Genomic DNA, 23,499 nt, shown 5'->3' on the forward strand with positions numbered 1-23,499 from the left:
ACCCAATCATCCTGAACCATCACATGCTAAACAAGATACAAGTTCATTTACAATCTTACCAGCACTAGTCTTCCTCCTATCATTAAGAGATGCATAAGCATTAAAACTAAAAAGTAGGATTATTACCTTGGGTCATTGTTCAAAAAAAAACAACTTGTTTCCATCTTATAACCTCTCCATAAATTATATCCTGGTCAAATGTGAAGCAAATAACAAACTAAGATGTCAAATGCTTGTCTAGCTCACTGCAACTAGCAGAAGAAAAAACAAAGTATTGAACTCGGATTAAGCATAAGTAGCTTCATCTTCGCCACATTATGTATAATTTATGTTACATTATATATACTTTTTAATAATATGGTGTTGGAAATAGCATGTGCATATATAAAATTCATTACAAGGTACGCATACTTTCTTACATAGTGGTGTATAAAATGTTGTAATAGGTATAAATTACAGTTTTAATGCTACAAAGTATGCGTACTTTATTTGCAACATTTTGATATTCTCATTATAACAGAACAAAGTACGTAATTAGTTCTTTACAGTTTGAATTGTTTACGTATCTTAACTATTTGTCTGTTTTACAATATCAATAATTATGTTTTACAGAACAGATGGAGATTCAAGCAGATTCATCATTACAAAGCAAGAAGACGATATTAAAATCTCATGGTTGGGATAAAATGTTTACTGAACCTGGTCAATTATTTCTCGGGGGTGCTAAAGCCTTTCGATTTGCTCTTCGTCAATATAGTATAAATACTGGCCATGATTTTAAATTTATTAAAAATGATTCGAAGCGGGTAACTGCTGTATGTCCTGTTGAAGATTGCAAATGGAGAGTACATGGATGTGCACCATTGAAATGCGAATCCATGTTTAATTTGAAAGACATGGAAATGAAACATGACTGTGAAGATTTCATTAAGAAGACCAAGAAACCCAAACTAAACAGTTCATTTGTTGGGAAACTTATTTTAGATGATGTTACAAGAAGCCCGGATCGTTCGACAGCAAGTCTGAAAAAAGACTTCTTGAAAGATTACGCTGTCCAACTTCCATATTACTACACTTATGAGGGGAAGAAAGTAGCAATGAATGAAGCATTTGGTCAAGAAGGAGACTCATATGCAAAACTTAGATGGTATGCTGATGCCTTTTCACGTACCAACCCAAACAGCATAGTACAACTTGAAGTTGACGATGTGTCTCGGAGATTTAAAAGAATTTTCATTGCACCACATGCTTGTATAGCTGGCTTTCAATATTGTCGACCAGTTTTATATGTGGATGGTACATTTTGCAAGACTCGTTTTAACGGTTGCATACTGGCTGCTGTGGCTAAAGACGGTAACAATGGTAATTTCTGAACATTTTAGAATTCATCCAATTTAATCTAAAAAAGTATCTCCTTTTTCAACATCATTTTTTCAAAATTTTATGTACATTATCTTACATTTGCAATTAAGTATGCAAAAATATACATAAAGTATGTATATTTTATTTAGGTTTCAAACTTTAAAGTATGAACATTATTGTAAATTTACCATACAATAAGATAATTTTACATAAGTATGCTTGATGAATATTTAAATTTTCATACTTTCACTAAAATATTTTCAATTTACAGGTCTATTTCCGTTAGCATATTCTGTTGTTAATGTTGAGAATGACCAAAATTGGGACTGGTTTCTAAGGCATTTGCGGAATGCTCTGAATATGGAAAAGACGTATATCTTTATTTCAGACCGTCACAATGGTATAATCAACGGTGTCAAGAACATTTTCCCGACAGCACACCATTCCTTCTGTGTATGGCATCTAAGGAACAATCTGAATTTAAGATTGGCAAATGGAGCTAGAAAATCAAAATTCTTCCAAACATTAATTTTCAAGGCTGCTAGAGCTCTCCCCGAATCTGAATATCACGCAACTATTAATCAGATGATACAAATGGGTGGTTCAAAAGTTGCAGCATTTTTTAATTCCTTAGACCCTGCCTCTTGGGCAGATGCTTTCTTTCCCGGTATAAGGTACGATCTGATAAATTTGTGTATTCATTTCATTAACTATATTGATAATTTTTGTTGACATTACGTATTGTACCGTATACAGTTTTGACTTTATGTTACAAATAACATGTATTTTACACCGCATTTCGATAGTTTACTGAAAAGTATGTATTCTTTTTGTTAAAAATTATCGACTTCAGATAGAAATATTTAAAATTTATATACGTTTTATTTGATACAGATACACGGCGATATCATCTCAACTCTCAGAATCCTTTAACAATCAGATTCGACATGCTCGTGCACTACCAATTACAGCAATGTTGGAGGCAATTCGTATTCATATAATGAACAAAATGAACACAGCAAGAGAATTGTCTAAAAAATGGACGACGTTCTTGTGTCCAACCATCACTGATCTGTTGAAAGCAAAATATGATAGTGCTGCAACCTGTAATATTGCCCAGGCAGCCCCATTTATATTCGAGGTTTACTCAGAACCTTCTCATTGTGTTAATCTTCTACAGATTTCTTGTACTTGTAGAAGGTGGCAAGTTGATGGTGTTCCTTGTGAACACGCAATGTTGTGTATTAAAAGCTTGTCTGAAGACCAACAAGATTGTTTTTACGATCCTATTTGGACAACGGAGTCTTATGTGAAGACTTACCAGGAACATATAATGCCTATATCCAATGTTGATGAACCAAGTATTTTTGATGAAGCTACCAAAATTCTCCCACCGTTGATTCGTCGTAGACCAGGTCGTCCAAGAACAGTACGGATCGAGAGCTCTGGAAATATGCCAAGAAAATTAAGGATATGTGGTAGGTGTAAGCAACCTTCATACCACAATCGCAAAACATGTAGGGTAAACATCTGATGTATTTAAATATATGTTACATAACACTTTCAATCCACATAATTTTCAAATATTCAATTTTTTTTTCCTATGTTTTGTTTCACTATTCTATCTTTATTCTCTATCAAAAGTTTATTCTCTACATGAAGGTTATACTTGCCTAACATATGTGGTTAATATGTTAGAACACCAATCACACAAAATACAGTACAATTGATGTATTTGGTGCAAATTTGTTAAAGTTTTTACAGACTTTAAATTTACATATATGTTCTGGTTAAAAGTTCTTGTTTTGTTTCATAAATTTACTGTTATTTATTCCTAAATATTCATACTTTGTCTCATGTTGTCCGTAATTTATTTCATATTTTTTCCGTGTTTAGTACATAACACGTTATTTATCAACACGTTACTCATGTTTGTGTAATAAATGAAAGGAAGAAACTTGATAAATTTCAGACATTTTTCAACAAATATGAAATTTTAATTAAAAATTACAGTTCCCATCCAAATATTTTATACTTCAAACTGGCAATTATAATTCATTACAACTATTTTAAAATTCAAAACATAAAACCATACTTTAATCTAGACTATATTAAAGTTTTTTTCCACAAATCTCTGGTTTCATTCAATAGCTCGTACGTCACTTCCGCTCTTCTACGCTGAGCTAATTCAATCCAATCTCTTGCAAGGTATTCATCCGGTACTGCCCATTTGTAATGTTTCATAAATACTAAATCCATATGAAGCATAACAAATAGTCCACAATCCGCACTGTCAATCATTGATATAACATTTAGTATGAAACCACAAAATAATTTATAAATTATGTAACTATCTGTATGCATTACAGTAATCATAAAAATGTGAAATATATCGCATACTTACTTTTCTCCTTGTTGATGATCATACGGCGTCTTCGAAATCTTACATTTCTTCTTAAATTCAGGACTCACATATTTTGTTTTGTGAAGCACATCTAATATGTATTGTCCATATCTTGCAGCATTTTCTTCACATTGTTTACGTAGCTTTATGTCAAAGAACAACGAGTTGTAATGGGTCCAAGACTGATCAAAGTAATCAAATACTAACAAAGTCCAATGAATACCCCTACTGACATCTGTACTCATCGCATGACACATTGGAGCAACTATATAAGATATAAGCCCTCTTTCAGCCTCATTTAATAACCGACCGGATAGGTGGGGGTCTATGTTTGACTGGGCTGACTTGCAATTTATCATTGTCTGTCAAATAAAAACAACATACTATATAAAACAAAACGGTTACATTGCAGTAAAGTATTCATACTTTACAACAAACAAAACACATAAACTTAATAAAGTATACATACTTTTCTTATCATTCTAACCTTTTTATTTGACAAAACATGTAATTTATACACATAAAAAATTTTATATTATGAAATTATGACTTCTGTAATTAAAACTTACCCATAATTCAGAAGCGAGAACGAACACTTGTCCAGCCCCTTTTAAAACTTTGGAAGATAGATGCTTTGACCACCAATTTATAAGCTGAGCACCGGTTTCACAGTTCATCATAAGCCAATTCACCTCTCTTCCTCTAACATCACTTGTTAGATTTGATTCCCATACAATTGTTCTGCATGTTAATTGTTGTTAGTTTAAAAATTGAATTTATAGCAAAATATATATATTATATTAGATATAACAGATTATGTTTGTTACAATCATCATAATGTAACACAAACAACAAAACATTTCATAACATAGTGAAAGACAAGTATTAAACTTCAAATTCATTACTTCATCTTCACTCCTTGGTTGAACTCCTCGAGCAGACCCTTCTCATTGTCTTTCACTTTCTTCCAAACTTTGCTCTTCTTCCAGTTGCTGAGTGGTTCATCATCATCAATCGAAACTCCCTTCCCCTTTTTATCTTGTTCTTCAACATTGACTACCTCCTTTTTCGCAATTTCCTTCTTTTTTCCTTTCTTCCAGTTGCTGAGTGGTTCATCATCATCAATCGAAACTCCCTTCCCCTTTTTATCTTGTTCTTCAACATTGACTACCTCCTTTTTCGCAATTTCCTTCTGTAATTTTTAATTAAAATTTCATATTTGTTGAAAAATGTCTTAAAATTTCATATTTGTTGAAAGACAAGTATTAAACTTCAAATTCATTACTTCATCTTCACTCCTTGGTTGAACTCCTCGAGCAGACCCTTCTCATTGTCTTTCACTTTCTTCCAAACTTTGCTCTTCTTCCAGTTGCTGAGTAGTTCATCATCATCAATCGAAACTCCCTTCCCCTTTTTATCTTGTTCTTCAACATTGACTACCTCCTTTTTCGCAATTTCCTTCTTTTTTCCTTTCTCGGCCTTTTCTTTTGGCTCGGCCTTTTCAGTTTGTTTCCTTGTTCTGGGAGCTTGTTTGATTCTCTTAATAAGAGAATTCTGTTTAGGTGTTTCACCCCCATCAACTGTTCTGTCCGATCCACCCTTAATAGCTTTTGATTTTGTTCTCTTCTTCTTTACTGATGTTGGAGTAGTCTCGACAAAGTCATCATCTATGAGTCTTTCTGTTTCAGCATTCTCTTGATAGGTTTGAGCAACTTGAACAACGTCGGTGAAGTCGGGTGCATTTGTGAAATCTATTCCCAAATCAAAATTGGGAGTTGAACTATATTGCTTCTCTTCCTCATTAGGCACCAACACAATGGCCGTGCATGGCACGTTTCCATCATCATCTGAAAACAACAATCATGTTAAAAAAAAATAGATTCATCACGAAATTATCAAGTAAATAATATATCATTTATTCTGTGATAATAATATTCTATATAAAGTATGCATACTTTACCACAAATTATAATAGAAAACAGTAAAAGTATGAATAAATACTGACCTTCCTGTTGTTGTTCTTCAACATTTTCATCTTCCTGTACTTTATCATCATGTTCTACTCCATCAGACATCTCATCACTGACATTATCTTTCTCCCCAACATTATCTACCTCCTCATTCTGGTCCCCATTATCTTGACCCATTCCTTCATTATGATAATCATCCATCAATGATTCCTCCCTCTTTTCAGACTTTAGAAGTAACTTCAATTGTATTACTTCATTTCTCAAACTTTCAAGTTCCTCATCCTTTTTCTTTAATTCTTCTCTTTGTTTACTTACTTCTCTACTTAGGGCTTCCATCATCTCCATGTTATTCAACTCTTCATCAAAAGGTATCTCCACAACTACCTTTTCTGTAAACTTCAACATTTCTTTCTCTTCTTCACTCACATCATCCACAACATCCTCATAAACCTGCATGTAAAGAGTTACTTAAATCATAGGGTGTTCTGTAGATGCATTCGAATAATTTATCATAAATTATATGTAATTTATGATAAATTACATATACTGGAAAAAGAAATACAATATATTTATAGAGAATTTAAACTTTCATTAATAAAAGTTCACATAAAAAGTTGATTTTACCTCCTCAGGTTCAAGTCCAGCTAAATCTTTTTCCATTCCATTCTTGAATCCATCAACAGACCACCTCAAGAACCTTGGGGTTCTTGTTTCATTCAGTGCATTCTTCGCATACAGATTAGTATGCATGCACACCCAGAACTAAAGAAAAAAAAAATAAATCAAAATTACGCATACTTTATAAGTAAGAATATGCTATTTAAATAACAAATTAATTCAAAAAATAATACTCACAGGCAACAGTAACAAGCAACCAGATGCTTTGGTGGGGTCTTCTGAATGTTTGTCGATCGTTTCCATCATATATGAATGTATGGCTCTTGGCCATGACACCCTGTTGATTGCTCTTCTAGACTGGATGTTCTTATAAATACTAGGCAATACAGTGAAACCAGCCAAAGTAGCAAATAGGAAGCTCGCCGAAAACATCATAATTAGAAGTTGAACAAATTCTATTGCTGGTTCACTGTTCCTCACGCATTTCTGAAGTGCATTCCCAACAACAGCACTTGAGAGACCCATATTTTTGTTTCTTGATGCTTCAAGTGTTTCCTTGAAGTATTTGTTCAAGAACGCACACTTCAAAGGATCTAGATCATTTTTCTTAGGGAATGCCTCATATTCAGAACCCTCCATGGGCATTCCCAACAACAAAGATACATCTTCAGGTTTGAATTCTAACTCTTTACCCCCAATAACAAATTTCTTTGTCGATTTTTTATATCGACAAAGAACATCCAAAATGGCAATTGTAGGACGACTCGTATAATTTTCCCTTAATATTGTACCTTCTGCCATAGCATCAAACAATTGACTGAAAGGAGTTTTGCTAATCTCCTCCTTCATTTCTTCAGTCATATAGGAACGTATGCTATTGATTAACTCTATTGGTTTGCTGAGTGTGTATCTGAATAGGTTTATAGACCTTTCTTCTTAGATTATGGATTTTTAGTCCTTTTACAAGAAGGGCATAAAGTATGGATAATTTTTTTGATATTACCCAATGTATCCCAAATCTAAAAACCCCGGGATATTTGAATTTCCGAGGGTTTTGGGAAACTTTCCCAAAACCCGTGGGCGTGATTTGGGGGAAGGCGAAACAGAAAGTGGCTGTAACTCTTCATTAAGACGTTTTCTCTCTCTAAACATAACCGATTCCTATTTTCGTCTAAAATCTTTTGAAGATCGAGACGATAAACCCTAAATAGATCAAGAAACCCAGAAAGTTTGCATCCTTTCATCTTCTCCATTCATCTTTTACATTGAAGAATCTCTTCAGGTGAAAAGGTAAGCTGGTTGATAAACCCCTTTTCTTTATGAAATCGATTGAAATCGAAACGTGAGGTTCTTTGAGGTTAAATCGTTATAAATAGTTGTTGCATGTCAGTTTAACTTCATATTGAAGAGGATTTGTTGATTTTGGTAAAGATTTCTCTGTAGATATGAAGTTTCTTTTCGGTTTAAAGGAGATTCAAACAGTTTTAGGGTTTTTTCGTTCGTTTTTTTTAAAAAAAAAGGGGTACAAAATCGTTTTTGTCTCATGAATAATAGATCCTTAGATGTTTTCAAATTACAGATCTACATTACAAACTTTAGTTTTACTTGAAAAACCTAAATATTCTTTTTAAACTTTTATTTCTGTTTCATAATAAGATAACTTTGTGTTATAAAAAACATATAATTTATGGAAAATTAAACCATATTTTTTATGTATGGTTTAATGAAATATTTGATCTTGGTTTAGGGTTTAATGAGATGTCCTTTTCATTGCAGCAAAAGGTTGAACATGGCACCAAAAGGTAAATCTAAAACGAATGTTACCGAAGAAACAAGCACATTAAGAAGGAGCCCTATGAAAAGAAAGGCCACTGTCGAAGAAGTAGTTGTTAAGAAGAAATCGAAAACAAAAGAAACATCAGTATCTGAGGTAATGTATTTGGAATTTGTTATAATTTATTGATATTTTGAAGAAAATTTGATAAATTATGATTAACATACATATCTGTATTTATCTTTTAACAGTTTATGCCTTGTTGTATGTACAAATTTATGATATACCTTAAAAATATTCATTCTGTCTAAAAAATTTCCCATCATGTTAGGTAAAGTATTATGATGACTATTATTTCATTTAGTGTCTAACAATTATTTTTTTTAAGAGTATTTAGTGTCTACTTAAAATAAAGTGGTCATCTGAATTTTTTTAATTTCTTTAATCGAAAAATAATTTTTTTAATGCTATAGTAATTTTAGGACTTAATTTTTCTTTAATAGTTTAGAAAAAGATAATAGAAAGAAAACTATACCATTGGAATTGCAAATAGAAGTCATAATCCTTAAAACCAACCTAATAATTGAAGACTATGAATGTTGGCCAACTTCCTTCAAGACACTACACACTGCAAGATACAATTAAGTTATATAAAGTGTCTTTCATCAAAAAAAAAAAAAAAAAAGTTATATAAAGTGTGTACTTTGTTCAAGAGCATTTAGTAATCTCTTCCGACCATTTAATATGAGCTCAAGTGATTGAATCCTACAATCACATTTAAAATGCACATTTCATTTTCTTAAATGTTATCGTGACTCCTTAATACAAAATAGTTATGGTAACAATGTTTCGAATAAAAATTAACATTACATTTTCGGCAATGTTATTTCCATCTTGAATATGCGTAGTCGAGATATGACAGTACACTCCACACCTTTCTCAAATGTTCTCCACATAAGTTAATTATCCAGCAAATAACATTATTTTTAGCTCGAATCAATAGATGTTAAATTAACATTTGTCTTTGAGTACAACGAGAAACTAAAAACACAAGAATTTTTAAATTCTTCTAAGAGATATCTTGCTCTCTCGATGAAATTTTTATCTACAGTTTCACAAAATACTATGAGATTAGTTTTGAACCAACAAATAAAATCCCGTAAGCTTTCCATCTTTCATTTTCTCTTTCTTCGTCTTCTGTCTCGATGAAATTCTTCCCTAAATTAGAACAACGGAGTAAATGCATTCAACATAGTGGTGTTTAAACTGTCGGGTCAGCTCGGGACTAGGGTCGGAGCGGGTTGTACAAGCCTGATCCTCCCCGTAAATAAAACTGTTGATGGTAGAAAATCACACAATTGACAGAAGTTCGATTGGTGGGCCACTGACAACTTGGGCTTTAGACCTCGAGACGGAGGAAGTTCTGGTTCGACCTGTAGACAGACAAAAGCAAGTATAAACCGTGAAGTCGTGAGGACACCGGGATGGTGTCGGCCAAGGGCACTCCGACGGTCAAGTCAGCAAACTATAAATAAGGTAAATATTAAATGGTGGAATGCTGAGGGTGTCACTATGTTGTATCGTCAGATGGTGGCTGGACTCGTAGAGTGGTCGAAGCTTCGACTCTACGGGATTGTTTGTCAGGTTTGTCTCCTGAAACAGGTCGAGAGGTCGTCTCTTTCAGAAGTTCTGGCAAATGGGGAAGTGGGATGAAAAAAAGACTCTAGAAGAACTTCCAGAGTGATGGAGATTAAGATTGAAATCGCCGTCTTGAATGATTCAGTAGAATATAATGCTTCAAGTTTATTGAAATTCGAAGGTAGGTTATCGTCGTCTAGAATACTGTTAGAAGATAATAAATGGGAGAGGGAGAATAATATTCAGTAGGTTTCTAGCTGATATTTTATGCCTTTGGAGTCTGAGTCTCCCTTTATTTATAGGGGACTGATGGGCTCGTAGAGTCTATCAGATCCGAAATAATTGGGATCGAGGGTGACTCTGAACTCTAAGGGAGACTCGTTCTAGCCGTCGATCTGTCGCCTAGGGTAGCTTGACCGTGCGATTGCTCTACCTCAACTCTAGACTCTTCATAGTCAGAGGTGACTTCGAGATATTTGAGGTGACGTAGGGTATTTGACTGACCTAGTCAAGTGGCACGTGGAGAAATCTTCGAAGTTGAGGTTGAATTGACAACTGCATGCCGGTTGAGGGCGACTAAGGAGTGCTCGGAGTATTGTTACTTTTAATGGGTTGTTGTTGTTCGTCTAGATGGACTCTCACAAGGGCTAAGAGCCGTTTGGACCTCTAGTGGGTCGAATTCCACGTTGAAGAGTGTCCAACTAGTAATCGAGTGGGCCGGGCCCAAGTGATATTTATTCGAAGTAGGCTGGGTCTAGCCAACATTTAGGCGAAGTGGGTCTGGTACGATTTTTTGCCACTACAGTTTTTCCCCCCACTCTCTAAGTTAGTGAGTTGCTCACTTAGAGAGTAGGTTGGTAGCGTTGAGGAAACATCCATGTTCAGTGTTGTACTGGAGTCATAGTTCGGCTAAGTCCAACCGTTACTGTGTCTGTTGAAAGTGTCTTGAATATGGGTTGATATCGAACCCGGTTTACGACTTCGGTCTCGGTTTCGAATTTTGGACCCGTTAGCGGAGATGATTGTTGAGACAGTGCTGGTATGCGAAGTAGGGCTTTGAGGCAAAGCTGATCTCCGAGACAGAGCTGGAATGCAAAGCTAGGCTTATGTCGGTTATTAGTGTTAGCGTATCCATGTGTAATTCGAATTTAGAGAGAGAGTCGGTGAGGCGGTGGGGTTAGGGTTTTAGTGGCTGTATAAACTAAAACCCTAAGGAGATATCCGTAGTCTAAACTCACAAATCTCTTGTGTAACTTGTTGGCTTATCATAGTGGAAATCATCGCGCCGTTGTCGCCGTGGAGTAGGTCTCAACAACCGAACCATGTAAATCTCTTGCGTTCTGTTCTCAATTGTTCTTTATTTCCTATTGCTTTTCTTGGATTACTCATTATTGATCACATGGAAGAAAGCAGTTCAGGTGATGGTTTGGTTGTAAGGGGAAGGACGCACCAGCTAGGCAATGGGAAGGGCCGGTCTAGGTCTAAATCGAAACCTAGGACGTACAGGTGCTTTAACTGTAAGAAGGAAGGACACTTCAAGAAGAATTGTCCTGAGCTTAGGAAGAAACCAGGGGATGCACTTATCGAAGAAGAAGATGATGGTAGCGTCTTGGAAATCATTGAAGAATGTGATGAAGCTATGATTGAGGCAAAACCTGTCAGTACATCGAGAAGGTGTTGGAACTTTTTGGTATGACTGAGGCAAAACCTGTCAGTACTCCATTGGCATCACACTTCAAGCTTTCAGGTGAATTGTCACCGACAACTGATGAAGAGACATGTACATGTCTCGTGTGCCTTATGCAAATGCAGTAGGTAGCATTATGTATGCTATGGTGTGCACAAGGCCATATATTTTACATGCTGTTAGTGAAGTAAGCAGATACATAGGCAGACCTGGGTGAGGTCATTGGCAGGCTGTGAAATGGATACTGCGGTATCTGGGAGGAACTGCGAACGTTGGTCTGGTTTACAACAGAAGCGCCGACACTTCTGGTTCGGTAGTTGGATTTGTAAATTCAGATTTTTCGGGGGATCTTGATAGGAAGAGGTCGTTGATGGGCTATACGTTCACACTCAGCGGGAGTGCCATTAGTTGGAGAGCAGTGCTGCAGTCGGTAGTAGCTCTGTTTACAACGGAAGTTGAGTACATGGCAGCAACAGAGGCGGTGAAGCAGGCGATATGGCTGTCGGCTGAGTGGTTCAGTAGGTGATTTTGGCCAGAAGTAGGAGCTGACAGAGGTCTACTGCGACAACCAGAGTGCGATTCATTTGACCAAAAATAAAATATATCACGAGAGAACTAAACACATTGATGTCAGGTATATCTTTATCAATGACGTGATTGAAGAAGGGAAGATCACGATGAAGAAGGTTTCTACGACAGATAATGCAGCGGATATGTTGACCAAGGAAGTTACAACTTTCAAGTTTAAGTATTGCTTAGACTTGATTGGGATTGCCAGATGTTCAGCCCTAGCAGGGCTGGAGCGACGACGGCTCAGAGGCGCTAAGCTATGATGGTGGCAGATTAAGTCAAGAGGAACATATTCAAGTCAAGGTGGAGAATTGTTGAAAGTGTCTTGAATATGAGTTGATATCGAGCTCGGTTTGCAACCCGCCAACCCCCTTACAAGGCAATGGCAATGCGAAGCAGGGCTCTGAGGCAGAGCTGATTGCTGAGACAGTGCTGGTATGCGAAGCAGGGCTTTGAGGCAGAGCTGATCTCTGAGACAGAGCAGGAATGCGAAGCTAGGCTTATGTCGGTTATTAGTGTTAGCGTATCCATGTGTAATTCAGATTTAAAGAGAGAGTCGGTGAGGCAGTGGGATTAGGGTTTTAGTGGCTATATAAATGAAAACCCTAAGGAGATATCAGTAGTCTAAACTCACGAATCTTTTGTGTAACTTGTTTGCTTATCATAGTGGAAATCATCGTGTCGTTGTCGCCGTGGAATACGTCTCACCAACCGAACCACGTAAATCTTTTGTGTTCCGTTCTTGATTGTTCTTTATTTCCTATTGTTTTTCTTGGATTACTCGTTATTGATCACATTAAAGCCCAATTGTAATAACAATGTCGACCTAAAGATGTTGATAGTTCGTCGGGTAATTTGAGACCATTATTTGCATATCTAAACTGAAATGTCTGAAATAACCGTTGTCGGCCTAGAAGAAAAATTTCCAAATCGTGACTAGACAGTTCGAGGAAGAAAATGTCCAGGCTGCCCAAAGACGACTTCGAGAAAAGTCTCTTCTCTAGGTTGCCTGAAGAAAATTATGAGAAATGTGGTCCAAACAACCCTAAAGGCAATTTGGAAGAAAACACCTCCAAATTGCGTTTAGGTGGTCTGGAGGGCTCTAGACTGCCTAAGAATTGTTTGAAGTAAAAACCCTCCAAACCGCCCATAGGCAGCTTGGAGGCAAGAGTCTCCAAACTGCCTTGGGTAGTTTGGAGAAAAACCCCTCCAAACCGCCCAAAGGCAGTTTGGAGATTTTCCTCCGAACTCCTAAAGGCAATTTGGATTCTTTGTCATAAATATATATACATACATGTGTGTATATGTGTACACCTATCATATATGGATATATGTGTACATCTGGTATGTGTAATATACATATATGTGTGTAAACAAATGTGTTCAAGTGACATAATTAATAGACACCACATGTTTTTTTGTGGGGGGTCTTAACAACTATATGACACATTTATGACAAAGTAAATTTTTTAGATGTAATAGTGCCACATGGTGATGTAACATGTGAGTTGGTGTGATCCACTCCTTTTGTAGTCCAACCCCTATATAAAGCAGTGAGGACCCATCACTCCCTCAGTTGTGTTGTGAGGATTTGGAGCAAATTGTGAGGATTTGAAGCAAATTGTGGAGGGATTTTGCCTTGCTCTGGATATTTAAAGTAAGTTTTTTTGTTTGTACCTTTGTTTTTCACGTTCTTCGTATTTATTGCTTGTTCTTCCCATGTTCTTCATATGTTCTTCCTATGCTTTCCATAGTTTTTCCTTTGCATGCTTTTAGCTAGATATTGATGTTTGAATCTTTATGAAATAATATATTTGTTGAAATCCATGTTTTTGCTATTTATGGAATATTGGCCTTCAATTTGCTTAAAGTAGGCTAGATGGACTAAGTGTCGGCTCGCTCCTTAAGTGTTATGGTAGTATTAGATACGTAGCCATTTCGAGTTTAGCGGGACTTTAGTTACCCTAGAGAGACCAAATATAGTCTAGCTGAACTAAGTGTTGGCTCACTCCTTAGGTGTCATGGTAGTATTAGATGCCTAACCATTTCGAGTTTAGCGGGACTTTAATTACCCTAGAGAGACCAAATATAGTCTAGCTGGACTAAGTGTTGGCTCACTCCATTCGATTTAGCAAGACTTTAGTTACCCTATAGAGACCAAATATACTCTAGCTGGACTAAGTGTTGGCTCACCCCATTCGAGTTAGCGGGACTTTAGTTATCCGAAAGAGACCAAATATAGTCTAGCTGGACTAAGTGTAGGCTCGCCCTAACGAGCTTGATAACGAATATGTGAGTGGATTGCGACATAAGTACGATATTCCACCCGATGTCGACATAAGGGCGGCTCGCCCTAACGAGCTTGCCAGCTGGGCCAGTTCCCCGGGTTGGACGACTATCTACGAGCATTGCTTCCATTCAGGCCTTAGGTATCCCGTGCCTCCTCTAGTTTGCGGAGTGCTGTCTTGGTAAAAGATAGCCCCTTCTCAACTCATCCCGAACACTTGGAGGTTGATGTAGGCTCTAGCTGCCTTAGCGGAAAATGAGGAGCAAGATGTAGACGAGGTCGACGTTTGCGCGTATTATTACTTGAAAGAGAATCACCTAGACCTTGGTCGGTACCAGCTAAATATTGGCAACAATATGGTCCACCCCATCCTTAGAGACCAAACACGACAGGAACTTGCAATGTCGATACTTCTTCGTTCGCGACATGTTTGGTTGTAGCGCTGAGCAGCACGTTTCGCTTGGGTAGCGTTGCCCTAGTGAGTTTTGCATGTGTTGTGTTTGATTTTTGTAAAGAAAATAGTTTTGTCACCTGAATATCTTTTGCTTAGGTGTGAAGAAGGGCAACCACCACGGCCTGACTTTTGAGGAAGTCGAGTCTAGACTTGAGGCTTTCACTTTTTTAGAGGTTGAGAGGAGAGATTGGAAGACCCTTCTTTGTCCGACGAACCTTCGACACCAACTTATCACTCGCCCTATTTCTATCGTTCTAATAGGTACATCATTTGCTTAAATTGACGAGTTATAGTTTCATTACGTTTCACTTACTTTTTGTCGGTTTGACTTGTTTAGCTGACGATATACCTCCACAGCGCATTCTTTCACCATCGGCAAAAGCACTTTCCCCTAAGGGCGCAAAGAAAAGGAAGTTTCAGTTTGCTCCATCTCAACCAGTCGGACCTTTGACTACCTCGCTCGAGCTTGTCCCTTTAGTTGAGCGTGCTCGCTCCAACACGATCTTCATGCAGATTCAAGTTGGTAATTATCGTACTCAAGTGCCCGAGGGTGCATTAGTGTTCCAAGACCCTTCTTTTCTGCAAGGATTGTCAGATTTCTACTACTTGAATATTGATGTTGACTTCCTTGGTGACTTGGGTGCTGAGGAGGCGATGAGGCGTGTTGCCATCGGCGGCGCCCAGGTAAGCTTTTAATCCTCTCGAACTCTTATTTCCTTGGTTGATTGAGTGATTAATGTGTTTTTATGTCTGTTGCAGGTTGTGTCTGGGATCTTTCATGCCCAGACGCTCATTTCTTCCGACGCGAAGCAGGTAGCTGAGCTGAAGGAGACCGCTCGAAGGGAAAGGACATGGAGAGTGCTCTCGAAGATCGCATTAGCTCTCTTGAGGAAGAAATGTCGAGGTTGAAGGTTACTCATGAAGAGTTGAAAGTTTCATCTGAAGGGTTCAAGGCGAAGCATAACACTTGTGCGACAGACATTCTCAAAATGGGGGAATCTACAGCATTGCGTGCTCGAGCCGAGATGGCGAAGGTATACCAGAGAGGCCTCTATACAACATGGGATGTAAAAGACGAGTTGGAGAACTGTGGGGATTGGCGAAGGGAGAACGGGTAGGACTCTGATGATGACACTTTCGATGGACTAAATGCTTGATCGAATCTTCGATGTTGGGTAGGTTTTTGTTCAGGCGCATCTTCGGTGCCCATCGGGCTTTTATGTTGTTTTTGTGTTCTAGACGTGTATTAAACGCCTTGAAGGCATATGTGACTTTGGATGCCCATGAGGCTTTTGTGATGTCTTGTTGTTGTTCAAACTGTCCTTTACTTGGTTCTTATCACTAGAACCGTAGTGTTGAACATCTGAATATTTGCAAGGGTTATGATCTCTTCAACGAATTTTATTAGTTATGTTACACAATCAAAGCATGTCAAGTAAGGGAATATTATAACCAAGCAAGAATGAGTTGAATAAGAAGTATTACAAAGTAATTTAGACCAGAGGATTGTCATCTCGAGCCTACTTGCCAGAATTTTGAGGGTGCTCTTTTCGAGCTTGACCTTCGAGGTTGCTCTGTCATCTATCGAGTTGGCCCAGGGGCTAGCATATTCGAATGCGTTCATCTAGAATGGTAGAGTTTTGAGTGTAGTTGGAGTCAAAGTCGAGAGCCTTGAGGCGTCATTCTTTCATGTAGAGCTCGAGGTCGTATTCTTCCGGGAAGAACGCGAAGTTTTCATGTTGTTCTATTGTTTTGTTGACTTTGAAGTCTTCTGCTTTCTTGTTGTTTTTAGGTAACATTCGAGGTGTTAACATTCCTCAGGTTGTGTTTATTTCGAACCTTCCTTAGACAGGGTGGAGTCTGGGCGACGTCTCGAGCCGCATGCACTACAATGTGTATGAGGAACCTTCAAAAATAAAAATGGACGAAGGGAGATTAGTGGCGTCTTGCGTGTTGTGTGCGTGAAGTGGGGATGCGAGAACGTGTATGTACAATCTAGTAATACTTCCTGTTAGGCAAGTTGGAGCTCGTGTGTGAACCACGCCGGTTCGTTGAAGTGACAGTAAGCTTCTAGAAATCATCGAAGTCTTATGTTCTTCTTCTGAAGTTTGAGGTTGATTGCTCTAGTCTCCTCTGCGGCTATGCAAGAAGTTCGACTTGCATTTCGGTGCGCCGTATGTCCCTGTTAGACCAACTGGAGTTCGAGCGTGAACCTTGTTGCCCCGCTGAAGTGACAATAAGCTTCTAGAAAGTATTGGTTCTTCATAAAAGTCTTATGTTCTTCATCTGAAGTTTGAGGTTCTAGCTCTGGTCTCCCTTTGGCTTTGACGGAATTCGAGACACCGTTTATCCCCCAGCCTAAGTTTAGAAACATAGTTTTTCTAGAGTTAGGTTGACTATTGGTTGGTTAGCGTCAGTGGATGAATGAATGTTGTGCTTCTCCTACTTGTCCTTGAGCCGACCTGCACACACAAAAACGATGGTCGATAACAGCGCCATCGACCCTTCGACGCTCAAGTCAGTAATGTTTTATCAATAAAGGAAACGACAGAAGTAAGGGGTGAATATATTCAATACTTCATGGAAGTTGAGACGAACATTGTTTGACCTTATATGGAGTCTCGGATTGTGTAAGACTCGAGAATGGTTTGGTTCGTTCGTGCTTCCAAGGGATCGTTGACAATTTTTGTGCCTCTGACTGAAGGTGGGGAATGTTTCACGCCTTTTAGTCTAGAAGTTGAATAAACTTTTCAAGACTGTTATCTTTCGAGTCGACTAAAGCTGGTGGATGATGGAGGTTTCGTTTTCCAGCCATACTTGTCCGGCGGTCGTTTGTAGTCGCTCTTCAATTGGGTAGGAGGGGAGGTCGATGGTGGGGCCATCGACCCTCCTGTACAAAAGTTACTTAGTAGAGTTTTAAGACAATGTAAACTTTTGAGGTAGAGTTTGAGAAGGTTAGAGATACACCTCTGGCGAGAAGTCTGTTTGTCTGGGTAAGATGCTTTAACCTGAAAAAATCGAGCTAGAGGGTTTGTCGGTGGCGTACCCACCAACTCTCTAATGCTTAAGTCAGTAAAGTATTTGAGATAAAATTTAAACAATAAGTTTAGAGTTTAGAAATGATACTACTTTAGATGTGTTGCATTCCAGCTACTATTGATGTTGAGTCCATCTTTGGCTTGTAGTTTGTATGCACCTTGCCCTACTATTCTAGTTATTATGTAGGGTCCTTCCCAAGTTGGTGCTAATTTTCCATCCCTAGTTTCTTTAGTGTTCTGGAATACTTTTCGAAGTACCCAGTCGCCCACTTTGAAGGTTCGAGTCCTGATATTTTTGTTGTAGTGGCGAGCTGCCTTCTGTTGGTAGGTTGCATTTCTGATCACTTCCAAGTCTCGTAACTCGTCTATAGTGTCTAAGTTATGGTAAAGGTTTTCCTTGTTCCCTTCTTCACTAGTCCACTGGTATCTAGTTGATGGAAGTCCTGCTTCGGCTGGTAGAACCGCTTCTGAGCCGTATGCAAACGAGAAAGGCGTTTTGCAAGTGGGATTTCGAGCGGTGGTTCGGTACGACCAGAGGACTCTAGGTAGCTCGTCTTCCCATGCTCCTTTAGCCTTTTTAAGCCTTTTCTTTAAGGGCTTTATGATAGTCTTGTTCGAAGCTTCTGCTTGCCCATTCGATTGGGGGTACCTCGGGGTGGAGAAGCTGAGTTTGATTCCCCAATTTTGACAGAAGTCTTGACAATCAAAACTGATGAACTGAGACCCGTTGTCTGTGACAATCTCTTTCAGGACTTCGAACTTGCAAATAATATTTTTCCTGACAAAGGGTTTTACCTCTCGATCTCGAACTTGATGATATGCTTCAGCCTCGATCCACTTGGTGTAATAGTCAGTAACAGCTAGCATGTATACTCGTTCCCCTGGGGATGTTGGAAGTTTGCCCACAATACCCCTCCCCCTCTTCATGAAGGGCCAAGGTGATAAAATGGAGTTTAGGCGTTCAGGTGGCAAATGGGAGGTTGGGCGAATCGTTGGCAACTATCACACTGTTTAGAGAAATTTGAAGCGTCAGTTCTCATGGTTGGCCAGTAATAGCCAGACGTGAGGGCTCGGTTAGCCAGGCTGCGACCACCTGCATGATTACCACACTCACCTTCATGCAATTCTGCTAATACGTACCTGGCTTCATTAGGAGTGACGCATCTGAGATATGTGCCAGAGTATGATCTTTTTAGTAATTGGCCTTCGGGTATAGTGAAGCACACGGCTTTGGCTCGAAGTCTCCTTGCCTCATTTTTATCTTCTAGATACTCATCATTCGTTAAGTATCAGAGTATTGGAGTCGTCCAATTTTCAGCTAGATCTGTACTGGCCACTTGGGAAGTTGAGGACTTCCATAGAACTGGCCACTCGAGGATGACCAAAGGGATAGTCTGAACTGCTTTAGTCTGGATGGAGGATCCCAAGTTGGCCAGTGCATCGGCGTGCTCATTGTCAAGTCAAGGAACTTGGGTTATACAAGCTTCTTCGAAATCGACTTACATTTCTTTTACATGGGCCAGATAGGCTGTCATTTTGGCGTCTCGGGCATGGTAGGTCCCTTGAAGCTGGTTAACTACGAGTTGGAAGTCTGACCTGATTTCAAGATGTCTAATGCCCATTTCTATGGCAAGGGCTAGGCCAACAATAAGAGCCTCGTACTCTGACTCGTTATTTGTTGCTTTGAAGCTACATCTGACAGCACGTTGGATGAGGTCTCCTTCATTGGAGGACCAAGCCTAGACCGTTTATGTTGCTAGAGCCGTCTACAGACAGGATTCACTTTTGTTTGCTTTGATCTGTAAGACACAAAAGTTCTTTCTCGGCCTGTGGCAAAGTGTTAGCTGGAAAAATCAACGATAAAATCGGCCAATCCTAGGCCGATAAGTTATGTCATATTCGCTTAACTCTACAGCCTACTTGGTGAGTCTCCCAGACAACTCTGGTTTATGGAGTATGTTTTTCAGGGGGAAGGCTGTGACAACAACTATTGAATAGCATTGGAAGTATAGGCTCAACTTCCTAGCTGCCATGACTAAGGCCAAAGCGAGTTTTTCAAGCTAACTATAGCAAGTCTCGACATCAAGCAGGGTTTTACTAACGTAATCAACAAGATTGCGATTACCTTCTTCTTCTCGAATTAGCACAACACTTACGGCAGTCTCGGAGATCGCTAGATATATATACAGATTCTCACCTTCTTTATGCTTCAAGAGTAAAGGTGGAGTGGTTAAATACCTTTTCAATTCCTGAAGTGCCTCTTCGCAAGTTGGGGTCCAGGTGAACTCTTTGGACTTGCGTAGGGTGGAAAAGAAGTGATGGCACTTCGCTGACGAACGTGAGATAAAGCGACTTAGAGAAGCTACTCGACCAACCAGTTTTTGGACGTCCTTGACGCAAGAGGGAGAAGGAATATTGATGACCGACTGGATTTGGTCAGGATTAGCTTCAATGCCTCTCTGGGTCACCATGTAGCCTAGAAATTTTCCTGATGACACACCGAAAGAACATTTAATGGGGTTGAGTTTCATGTTATACCTTTTTAGAACATCAAATGCCTGCTGGAGGTGTTCGAGATGTTGATCAGCGATTAAGGACTTGACCAACATGTCGTCGATGTAGACCTCCATGGTGTCGCCTAACATGTTGGAAAACATTTTGTTGACTAGTCTCTGGTAGGTCGCTCCAGCGTTCTTGAGCCCGAAGAGCATAACCTTGTAGCAGATTATGCCTCTATCAGTGATAAATGCAGTCTTCTCTTGGTCGGTTGGGTGCATCAATATCTGATTATATCCCGACAAGGCGTCCATAAAACTAAACAACTCGTGTACGGCAGTGGCATCAACCAACATGTCGATGTGAGGTAACGAAAACGAGTCCTTAGTGCATGCTTTGTTCAGGTCAGTAAAGTTTATGCACACTTCCCATTCTTCTTTCTTACTACTACCACGTTGGCCAACCAGTCTGGATAACTGACTTCTTGAAATGACCCAATGTCAATTAACTTCTAGATTTCTTCATTAATCACCCTATTATGCTTTGGAGCGAACTTTCTTTATTTCTGTCTTACTGGAGGGTGGTTAGGATCTACTTGGAGTTTATGAACTATAACCTTTGAATCGATACCTGTCATGTCAGAATGCGACCAAGCAAAACAATTATGATTAAGAGATAAGAATTCTATGAGTTTGTTACGCAATATGGGTTGAACCTTGGCCCAATCTGTACTTTGTGGTCTGGAAAATCAGGGTGTATCTGGACTTCGTCCAATTCTTCCATGCTCGAGTGATCAGGGTCGTTAAGAGGCTTCTCGTTCTGTAATTGCTATAATGGAGACTTCGGGGCCTTCAGAGTGTTTTTGTAGCAGTTTTTCGAGGTTCTCTGATCCCCTCTGACATCTCGCACTCCCCAGGGGGTTGGAAATCTGACTACTTGGTGGAAAGTGGAAGGGACGGCCCTCATGCCATGGATCCATGGTCTTCCAAGAATCAAATTATAGGCTGAAGGGAAGTTCAACACTACAAATGTCGTGTTGAGGTTGATTCCTCCTACGTAGACTGGTAAAGTGACCTCTCCAAGTGTGTATTTCTGTTCACCATTAAAGCCAATTAGGATGGTTGAGCGACGACAGATGCAAGATTCCCCCAGGCCCATACCTTTCAAAACCATGCAGAAACAAAACGTAAGCCGAAGACTGATGTGGCATTTAAATGCCACATTTGGATCACTTAACTTGAATGAGTTAGTTCTTTTCGGGTTTATTTCTAATTATTTATGTGTTTTTCTTGGTAGGTACCTTATTTGGAGTTTGACGCTTAATTCGGAATAAAAGAGAGCATTTATCACATTTTCATCTCATATGGAAGAGACCGGAAGGAAAGAGCACCTCGAGTATTTTGGTCAGTTTGATAAAATCAGAGGTTAAATAACAAGAGGAGTCCATGATGAACCCAACGGCGAAGACGGAAGTCGAATCGGAGTTCGGACGGGAAAATTATGGAAGAAAGAAGCCGAGAGATATTTTAGTCTTTTCTGCAAATTAGATGTGTAGAGAAAATGATGAAGGCGCCCTCTTGATTCTAGATGAAACTCAAAGTCAAGCCCAAAGAAGAATGAACAAATGGAGATTTTATGAGCACCCTTTAAAAGCCCAAGTCAAAATGGACTTGAGACCAAGTCTAATTGAGAAGTCTGACTTTGGTTTTTATTATCAAAAAGAATTAGGGGGCTCCTCCTTCTCCATTATTGAAAAAAACTAGGGTTTAGAAAAGTGGGAAGGTGAGAGTTTGAAGTTAGGGAGAAAGGAAGGAGGAACCGGCCAAGCTTTGGCCGACCATCATACAAGGATCGGCCAAGCTTGGCCGGAAGATTGAAGGAAACGACACTCAAAGGCACGGGAATAGCAGCCACACTGCTCGGGCTTGAGCTCGAGAGCTACACAGGAAGAACAAAGGCAGCAGCTTCTAGGGTCTTGATCAGCTCGGGTTTTCCATTGGAGTAGCACGAGCAGCAATAGTCCGAGTTCATCACGGAAGGCAACTCGGGATTTCAAAACGAGCAAAACAGCAGCTCGGGTTTCTCTTTAACAGCAGCTCGGGCACTCTTGCAGTGTCTCGGGGATCCATTGGATTTGCTCAGAGTTACAAGAAGAACGACACAGAAGTTCGGGCAGACCTAGGGCTGGATTTTTACACTTGTTCTTAGCCGGAATCTCCAATTTTGTGGCAGAAAAAGTTAGGGTTGTTAATGAGAATGATCTTGCCTTGATATCTATTTGATTCCCTTGCTATTTGCTTGTTATTTGGTTGCCAATTTCTAGAGAGAGAAAGCTAGGGTTAAGCTTTCATGGTGGTTTTAGTTTGAGAGGAAGAAGAAGACTATGTTGCTAAGGGAACTCCGGTTTTGCTGAGGGGACACCTTTGTTACACTGTTAAGGGGAAATTAGAACACTGCTAAGGGGATATCGGCAGTACATACAAATTCATATTTTCCGACGATCCTAGCCTTGCGCCATCATCGGAAAAGGGGGATTTCTACCTTAACTTGTGTTTTTCATTATCTTCTTCCCGTTTGTTATGTGTATCGCCATGTCTAGCTAACTTTTGTAATCCGATACTCGTGAAACATTATTTGATATGTGATGAATGACTTATGAGTTGTTTAAATGTCAGTTTTAGTTGACTTCGTCTAATTTTATGAATTAGAAACCTCGTTCGTAATTGCTTAATCATCGTCAGACGAGTCTCATTCAGAGGCACTTGTTACAGAAAGACGGGGGAGAGGTAAAAGTAGAAAACCTCATAACCGTGATAAGTCAAGGGGAAGATCAAAACCAAAGAAAGAAGTTAGATGTTTTGGTTGTGGAAAAATGGGTCATTACAAGAGTGATTGCAGGAAACCAAAGAAGGAAAATAAAAAGGATGATGAAAACCAAGATAATGTTGCGGCAGTTGCCTCAGGTGATGACATTATCTTACTCTCAGGTTGTGGAGACACTTGCTTAAGTATGACTGAGTCAGAACCAGAAACAACATGGTTGGTTGACTCAGGTGCTTCGTATCATGCTATTCCATGTAAGGATTTCTTTAGATCTTACAGAATTGGTACCTTGGCAAAGTCAGGATGGGAAACTTAGGTTTCTCAAAAATCGTAGGAATTGGAGAAGTGAAAATTGAGACGAGCACAGGAAGTACATTG

General features: G+C 39.1%; 1 protein-coding gene across 1 annotated transcript; it reads left to right on the forward strand.

Moving 5' to 3' along the window:
- Positions 1–13,601: 13,601 nt before the first annotated feature.
- Positions 13,602–16,081, forward strand: LOC147544278 (uncharacterized). The gene is made up of 4 exons (XM_086633223.1): positions 13,602–13,680; positions 14,861–15,025; positions 15,122–15,448; positions 15,524–16,081. The coding sequence occupies exons 3-4, from the start codon at positions 15,272–15,274 to the stop codon at positions 15,671–15,673; spliced, it is 327 nt and encodes a 108-aa protein (XP_086489349.1). The 5' UTR covers positions 13,602–13,680; positions 14,861–15,025; positions 15,122–15,271; the 3' UTR covers positions 15,674–16,081.
- Positions 16,082–23,499: the final 7,418 nt, after the last annotated feature.

The sequence above is a fragment of the Eschscholzia californica genome, unplaced genomic scaffold, assembly GCF_041429995.1.
Source record: "Eschscholzia californica isolate CP2 unplaced genomic scaffold, dmEscCali1.0.p SCAF_4, whole genome shotgun sequence".
Classification (NCBI taxonomy): Eukaryota; Viridiplantae; Streptophyta; class Magnoliopsida; order Ranunculales; family Papaveraceae; genus Eschscholzia; species Eschscholzia californica.

Bases quoted from the DNA above. Each gene is read 5' to 3' on its own strand.
- LOC147544278 (XM_086633223.1), top strand. From the start codon at position 15,272: ATGCAGATTCAAGTTGGTAATTATCGTACTCAAGTGCCCGAGGGTGCA. The intron at 15,449-15,523 runs GTAAGCTTTTAA...TGTCTGTTGCAG, and splicing joins TTGCCATCGGCGGCGCCCAG to GTTGTGTCTGGGATCTTTCA.